This window comes from Brassica napus, chromosome A2 (assembly GCF_020379485.1).
Source record: "Brassica napus cultivar Da-Ae chromosome A2, Da-Ae, whole genome shotgun sequence".
NCBI classification, from domain to species: domain Eukaryota; kingdom Viridiplantae; phylum Streptophyta; class Magnoliopsida; order Brassicales; family Brassicaceae; genus Brassica; species Brassica napus.
Genome location: NC_063435.1, coordinates 27,502,692 through 27,511,820, shown reverse-complemented (window position 1 = coordinate 27,511,820; position 9,129 = coordinate 27,502,692). Strand labels below are relative to the sequence as shown.

Here is a 9,129-nt window from a genome sequence, read left to right as displayed (position 1 = left end):
ACATATACAATTTTATAATAATTATTCCAAAAAGTTCAAAAAGCTTAAAAAGTATTATTAGGTCCAACTTCAACATATAGGCCCAAAATATTTATGGTCCAGGCCAGACTCAAATATTTAAGAGCTTTGTGGGTTTTGGACTGGGTGAACCTAATTGACATTCCTAAGGAAAGCATGAGACACAAATACTTGGTTTTTGATTTCTCTGACTAATTTAAGTTTAAAGATTTCCTATGGGTTTTCTGAGATCTATACCCTGAGATTATTGCAATACCATCATATTAGAAAGAATTTTCGGTATCATTTTCATCCTCTTCCTTTGCTTAGAAGAGTACCTCACAACCATGCCATCTTGTGTAGCAGTTTATACAAGGCCATAAGGTGCAATCAAGACTATTTTGGTTTCTATCAGTGGTGAGGATTGGCTCTTAATATCACTTGTGAGTTGTGACTAATTCTCAGCTATTGTTTATATGTTATGAAGGCTTTTCGACGCATTCAAGGTTTGTCTTGAATTCCTGTCAACTTCATATGAAGACTTATCCTGTTTAATTTCTTTTGTCAATTTAATTTATAATGTGTCTCAAAGAGGATGCTTACTTCTTTTTTTAGCATTGTAGTATTTGAGTTTGAGTTTAGTGAAATTTATGTTCCAAAGAAAAGAACATTGTTTTTGACAAAAGGTTAACCTATTGAAATGCATGAAACATACAAAACTATGGCTTCAAACATGAATTATGATAAACTGTTTATATTTTATAAGAATAAAACATTTAAATTTATGTGCTTTAGGCTTTCCATTTATTAGGATGTGCCATAAATAATAATTTCTGTTTAAGAAACATTCACGTTACAAATTTATACTGGATTTTTCTTAGGTTAACATGCTCTTTCTGCAAACTGCGATGGAAAAAATGCACTGTGGATGTTAAGCTACGAGTTATGGATAACAATCATCTTGACGTAACAACAAGCAGTCGTCATCTTTAAAAAATGCGCAAATTAACTTCTATGTATAATCCCAATAGACAAACATAAGTGTTATTTGTTTCTTGTTTGTTGAAAAACAACAACTACATATTGCAATAGCAATGACAGGTTTTGTTACATGTGCTGTGTGTAGTGACATTAACATGGTCTATTACGTTAGAGAAGCGTTTCAAAGTTTGTATAAATGCTATACGGACCATTTCAATAGTGTTTGGACCCCAGATTCACAACTCAATCCACCTAGTCCCACATTCATAAAATGGTCTATGGACTCTATCTTTGAGAAGATTGGTTTAGGAACAATAAGGACATGTTTGTTCATCAGTTGTGGTTTGTAATGTGAATATGTTTCTGCTTGGCGAGAGAAACATTAAGGAATAATTGGAGAATTATGTTATCTTGATATTCTAAGTGACTCTTTATTGAATGACATGTGGCTATAAGAAGATAATGTTTTATCTTAAATAAGCATTCTACATCCATACAAAATTACATGTCACATAACTCTCTGTATTCTGTCTTATGGCCACGTTTCTTGATCAATGGTTTGGCTAATGATATTTGCTTGTGAAATGCTTGTTGCATTCTTCTTTCGCGGCTTTAAGGAAGCAATCATCTTTACATGATTTGATAGCAAAAACAAAAGTCTTTATTCGAAACGATAAAATATTCAAAGACAATATGGTACACAATACAATATTGCCTGATAATGATAAATAACATAACTGATTTAAAGGCAAAAACCTTTAATCATTATAATACGAAATTTCAGAAATGCAAACGCAAACACTTCAGTCCAAACCAAACTTTGTTGGCCAACCATTGTTGATGCTATGACCAGAAAGATTGGCGGCGGCGGTGGTGGTGGTGGTGGTGGAAGGCATCTGACTGGTGACTGGTAGTTGTTGGTAGCGATTATTGTTGTCATCCATGGAAGCAACGCTTGCAAGATCTTGAACATCACTCATCTGCTGAGGTCGTCCCATCAATAGGCTCATGAACTGTTGTGTTGTATTCGAACTCTGTCCCTGATCGTGACTCAAACCTGTATACATATCCTGGCTCGAACCATAGAACATAGGCTGCATCTGATCATACAAGTTACCATGAGGTTGGTATTGGAATGGTTCTTCATATTTCATATTCATACCCTGGCTCGAACCATTGAACATAGGCTGGATGTGATCATAAGAGTTAGGAGGAGTTTGGTATTGAAATGGTTCTTGATGATTCACATTCATACCTTGGCTCGAACCATTGAACCAAGGTTGAGTCTGATCATAATAGTTAGCATTAGTTTGGTATTGAAATGGTTCAGGAACCTCCACATTCACACTCATATCCATACCATCATATTGGGGCATATGGTCATAAGCTTCAGTAGGGTTAATTACCGAACCCTCGGTTCCGACAACAACAGGGTTCACATCATCAACAACAGGACCATGTGCATTTGCACCAGCGAAATTAGGAGGAACAGGCTCAACACTCCCCTCGAGGAATTGGGTTCTGTAAGTTACCCTATTGGCATAACCACCAATGAAAAGATTCAGCTCTCTCATAAAACTTGGATCACCATACTGATGCGGCATCAGCGTCTTCCCCTTGAGAAGATCGAACATAACCTCTCTAAGTTCAATCTCTCGATTCTCAGCATGTAGCCTCCTTGCCTTCTCTCCGTCTTTCTGGATCCTCTCCAACAGATAACTCTCATGGTTATGCATCTTACTGAACCCTTGCGTCTCCACCACCTTCATAAACTCCGAGTGCACTGCTTCAGCGCCTTCCCTTGACGGCCAAAACTCCGGCTCCGCATTGTCGCAGCTCTTGATAACCACAGAAACTTTGATACCGCAGAGAGTAGACAGCTCTTTGGCTTTCTTCATAAAACCTCTCGTCCTCTTCTTAAAAGTTTGGTTTCTTGCTGATTTGTTATCTATGAAATTTAGCTTTAACCTTCCCCTTGTCGACATTGTTGTGTGTGGGTGAAGGAGAGAGTTATGTTGGTACTTGATTGTGCTCTATTGCTCTTGTTTATATAGTGTAATGAGAGGTTGGTATTACTTATGCATGTCTTATCACTTTTTTTGAAATCACTAATGCTAATATTGAAGTCATGAGTTGCAATAAATATAATCATCATGACCAAGTCTGTATATACATTGTTAGTGAGCTGGCGAGTTTGTGTAATTACTCATTACTACTTATATAGTTATATTTTCAAGTTCTCTATTTATCCAAGCATATCAATCTTACTTTTTTTTTGTTAAAACTATTTTAACATTGTTCATAAATTTTGAAGTTATGTAATGTTTGTGATTTTTTCTGTATAATAGAATTATAAATCTTCAGTATAAATGTAAAATTGATGATTAAAAATAATAATTTTACTTGATTATACAGAAACAGAAATTTAATGAATTTTACAACTGTAAGGAAATCATTGGACTTGGGAAATAACAATTATGTAATTTCAAATATGATCTTATCTGTAGATTTTTTTCCTCTTGTGGAAGATATTAAACCATGTAAATCCAATGCAAATTTAGAAGAGAATATTGCCAGCTAATGCTGCATAGGTAGGTAGTATGACGGAAATTACAAAAATAATCTTAAAAGAAATTCATAACATTCTAATAATACTAACATGTTTTTTTTATGAATAAAGGAAAACTAGGTGTTTTGTCCGCACATGCGGGCATAATCATCTTATGAATAGTTATTATTTTATATCTTATTAATCCAAAAATTGGCATAATAAAACTCTAGTTGGTGAACATGTTGAAGGAAAAAAATTATGGTGAATTCTTTGTTCCTCAAAATTTATACCAGTTATGTTAAAATTTTAGTCAAATTATTGAAAGGTAGATCCCATTTTTTTCTTCTAAATTCTCCATGGAAGAAAAAATTTATAAGAAAAACTTTTCCTATGCGATTTTGATAAGGACCAAATTGAACAAAAATTCATATTTTTTTTATTGTTTCAACTCCTCAAAAGAAATTTTATTTTTTATTTAGTTCATTTTTTTTTCTAATGGACACCAATTGAACATAGAATGTTTCACGGATTAAACTTAAACTTGTTTAAAGTAAAAGCAAGAAAATTTGTTTTGAACTCAGTCACAAGTTAAATTATTATTTATGATTTTAAATATTTAAATCAAACATGAAATTATATATATATGTCAAAAAATGTTCATCAAACTATGTACTTATTATTGTGTTAAGAGTTTTAAAACACTCATATATTAGAAATAGTTTAGAAAATATCTTTATATAAATATTTTTGTTTGAATAATATTTAATTATAAATTATTTTATATCTTAAATTTTTAACTTTATAATAAAAATATTGTTTCAGATAGCAACACAATATATATAAGAATTCTCTTAACTTTTAAATAAATTTTCACAATTTTACTATTGAGTTTATAATTAATTATTTAATATAACATATAAAATTAATATTATTAAAATAAAATTCGTTTTTTATTATATATAAAATTCATTACGGGTTTTGTGAAAATTAATAAATACTCTGTTAAAAACTAATAATAAATCAATGACCTATATAAAAGCTTAAAACCTAAAAAATATGACAAATAATAAAATAAGAATTTTAATATAACATATAGATTTAAATATTATTAAATCAAAATTCGTTTTTAATTATATATAAAATTCATTACAGATATTTTTTTAATTAATAAATTAGTGATTCAACTAAAAATTATTAATAAATCAATGACTACGCTAAAACATAATAAAAGCATGACAAATAAGCAAAACTGACTAAAATCATGGAAAACATGACAAATAAGCAAAATCAATATAATTATATATCTAATTACATATTTTATAGTTATATTATTTAAATTAATAAATTATGGACTCAACTAAAATTATTAATAAAGTAATGACTCAATTTAAACCTAATTAAAACTTGACAAATAAGCTAGGTATTTTGTCCGCCCATGTGGGCATGATCGTTTTACAAATAAATAGTAATATATGTATTATGATTTAAACATCATGATAACTTATTCTTTATATTCTTAATCATTTCAGTTCTCTTCGATTTTTATTTCGACCTACGTCTTCTTAAAAAAAACTATAAAACTATGAGACCATAAGATCATAATTACATATCAAATATTCCACATAATAAAGTAAAGTAAGAATGTGAATTTTTGGTCTCTCTTAATCTACTTTGTATTTTTGAACCATAAACATGAATTAACTTACCAAAAAAACATTAAAAACACAAAATCCAAATAAGAACAAAATAAATAAAAAGTAAAAAAAAAAACTAAAGTTCGATGATAATTTTGAAGATTTTTTTTTTAAAAAAACGAATTGAGATAATAACAATATTTCATTGGTTTACTTGATCAATATATACATTGACTTATCTTAAAATTTCATAAGTTTACTTTTAATAAAATAAACAATAGATAATGATAGTTTTATTATTAAAGTTAATTTATGGTTAATTATATAATGATAAATCTAATTATTCATTAAAAATATCTTTAATTTTAGCCATTTTAGAAACTAAACCATTAAATACATGTTCATAACATGATTACATGGGCAATTCTCTAAATTAAATATCAAAGCATATTTTTCTTATAGATTAAACATTAATAAACTGTTGACAAAAAAAAACATTAATAAACATACACGTGAAATAACTATTGAAGTAATTCCGAATACCTAATTCATAGTTCCAAATTCCATGTAATAAAAGTGATTTGCTCCTAATATTTCAGACTTAAAGAAAGAAGAAAAACATAGAACTCCAACTATAAAAAACAAATATCAAAAGTACATAAATATAGATGTCAAAAACTATAATCAAGACAACTCGGAATGAATGAGAAAATTGAAACTATAGAGTTTAAAACATCTTACATCATATGAAAATAAGAATTGGTTCTAACTTTTTAAAAATAATTATAATTGTAATTCCAATTAGAAAGTTTGAAATAGTTATGTTATTTAAATTAATAAATTAATGATTTAAGCTAAAAACTAATAAAAATCTTGTGAAAGTTAAAATAACTATAATCATAATTCTAATTAGAAATTTTGAAATATTTATATTATTTAAATTAATAAATTGATGATTTAATCTAAACTAATAAAAACATTACAAATAAGCAAAATTACCTAAAATCATGGAGAATGTGACAAATCAGCAAAATCACTTCATAAATAAATTGATGATTTAATCTAAAACTAATAAAAACATGACAAATAAGCAAAATTACCTAAAATCATGGAGAATGTGACTAATCAGCAAAATCACTTCATAAATAATAGTATAGATAGATTTAATCTAAAACTAATAAAAACATGAAAAATAAGCAAAATTACCTAAAATCATGGAGAATGTGATAAATCAGTAAAATCACTTCATAAATAATAGTTTAGATAAAGTTTATTATATTAATTAAACCAAAATTATAAGTTTAAGCTCATTAGTTTACCACATTTTTTTTAACCAACAAAAACCGAAACTTGATAAGAAATTGAAAACGGTTAACCATGATTTTGTTTTTGGTTTAGGAAACCGCAGGAAACCTTACAGAATTTTGTAAAGATGTCCGTGAAACATGCAAACATGTTATTTCAGAGACTTCTGATACGCAAATTCTTGATATATATTCAACAGCATAAATTCATTTTATATTTTGGTAAGCTTGACCGTGTAATTCAGCAGACAAAAATGTTTCCCGTTTATATATTGCTGAAAGTTAAATGACTAGATTTTTAACTTGGAACTATTATGGTTCTATGCTACTTTGTATCAATTCTAAAGTATCCATAAAAATTCAGATGACAAGAAAAAAATATATTAAAAGCCGGATTATGACTAAGCCCAACATGCCTAATCCAAAGGCTTTTAGCTGATGAAATTTCATAACAACCTACATACCTGAGATAAGAAATTTGGGCTATAGAATATTTACAAAATCTTCAGGCCTTTTCTTGAATCAAACATTAAAATGTGTGAATTTATTAAAGCTAATTAATTGAAATTATAGAAAAGTATCAAATAAGAAGCTGATACGCGTCACATTTACATAATAATTATTATATTGGGTGATAATTAACCCCCACTAAAAGAAAGGAAAAGAGAGGTTACATTGGAGAAAGGAGAGTCAGATCCCTCTAATTGAGACATAGACTTACAGAAAGAAAACATAAAAGTGACTGATGGGAATGTTTAAGAAAGTGAGGATGCAAAAAAAAAAAAGAGTCTAGCTAATCAGAGATTGACTATTATTTCGATTTATGTATTATTTTGCCCCAACTTAATTAATTACCAAACACACATGTAATTATTCATTTGATGGCTCATGTTCTTCAACCAGACAACATACCTTCTTATAATCACTATCTTAAACACATAGTTTTTTTTCTTCTCTTTAACTCATAGTTAAAACGTAGAGAGCAGGTGTTGTCATGTAGATACCCAAATACTATAAAGTTATACGGTTAACTTATTAACCAGTAAACGAACAAATGATATGAGTGTATTTTGACTGTTTGTTTCAACTAAAAACAGTCATACGAGTTCTATGAGTTTGTCAATATGGATGCAAATACGTACGTAAGATAAGAACTCGTTAAGAAAATAAGCAGTAAAAGGAAAATTAGCAATAAAAGGAAAATATGTCGAAAATGAGTTACGGTCCTACTTAATGTAATTATGCATGAGTATGATCATGGGTCATACTTTTTAACTAGACAAAAACACTTTTTATTATTACTTCTTTTATCTTTTGAAAACTCATGCCACCTTCTTAAAAATATTTTTCTAACTTTTTCATTTTAATTGTTGCCGTTAACTAAAACTCAAAGTTGTCCTTTAGAATTTGCTTGTTCTGGCTTTTGCTATACTTAGAACTAAAAGATTTATATATACCAACCACTATAGAGACATGAAAATCTCCTCGAATCAGTTTGGAGAAAAAGAAAAAGAACTTTTCGATTCAAACTTTAATCTAATATATCTGTGAAGTTTCAGATCTTTCACTTATAATCTTGTAAATTTGAAATGATTTTGTTGATAGCATTTTTGGGGAATAACTGAAAAGGAAGTATATATTTTTCTTAATACTCCCTCCGTTTTTTTTTATATATAACGCTTTAGGATTGTGCACATAGATTAAGAAACATTTAATTTCTAAACAAAAACATTATTAATTGTTTACTTAACCATAATTTAACCAATAATAAAATAGAAACTATAATATTATTGGTCATCTAGCATTAATTAGTAATAAACTTTACATAAAAAAATTGAAAACGTCAAATAATTTGAAACAAAAAAATTTCTTTAAAACGTCATATATAAAAAAACGGAAGGAATATAATACTATGACTTGTTGGAGTCGGAGGTTAACTAATGAGATTAATTATTGCAGAAAACTAGAAGAAGAAACCCCTTTTAAAAAAAAAAAAAAGAAATCAATATTTAAGACTTCAACAACATTATTTTTTTGTGCACGCAATAACATTATTTTAGAAATCGTTTTTAAGAAACAATTATATTTAAGAGTTCAACAACATTTCGTTACAACAATTTAATGACGTGAAATGGTTTTTTCACTAAACAATGGTTAAACTAAAAAAATCATTTTAAAGATTCCGTTAACGTGGACCCAATTTTCCCAAAGCTACGAGAATTGTCTCTTTCGTTATATGTGTGCGGAAATCAAGTAAAGTCGAATACCTTTTCTTATAAAAAATTTTGAGCAAAATAAACACTAACTGAGTGGTTTTCCCTTAGAGGGAAATATAATTAATAATTCTTACTTAACCTCCGTGATTTAAAAAGTGATCTGATCACTGATCATGTTTGAAGATATTTTTGATTTCGGGCGATTAGGACCTCATGTAAATCAGAAAATGTAATTATATTATTTGACCTCTGCTAATATCTCCTGGTCGGCGATGATCTCCATCGTTGTCTTCAAATGAAACATCGAACATTTGGGAGTTAAAACAACACGTGCTTAGTTATATCAGTGACCATTTTTTGCTACGTACGTTTTTTTTTTTGGGTGGTCTAATGGTAGATGGATTTTGAGAAACTAAAGGGCCAAGGTTCAAAGTAATCTCTCTATA

At 28.6% G+C, this 9,129-nt stretch overlaps 1 protein-coding gene across 1 annotated transcript; it reads right to left on the bottom strand.

Annotated features, from left to right (window-relative positions):
* Positions 1–1,781: 1,781 nt before the first annotated feature.
* Positions 1,782–2,963, bottom strand: LOC106378967 (MADS-box transcription factor PHERES 1-like). Its single transcript, XM_013819009.1, has one exon. It carries the CDS (start codon positions 2,961–2,963, stop codon positions 1,782–1,784), a length of 1,182 nt encoding a protein of 393 aa, XP_013674463.1.
* Between the last annotated feature and the right edge of the window lie 6,166 nt (positions 2,964–9,129).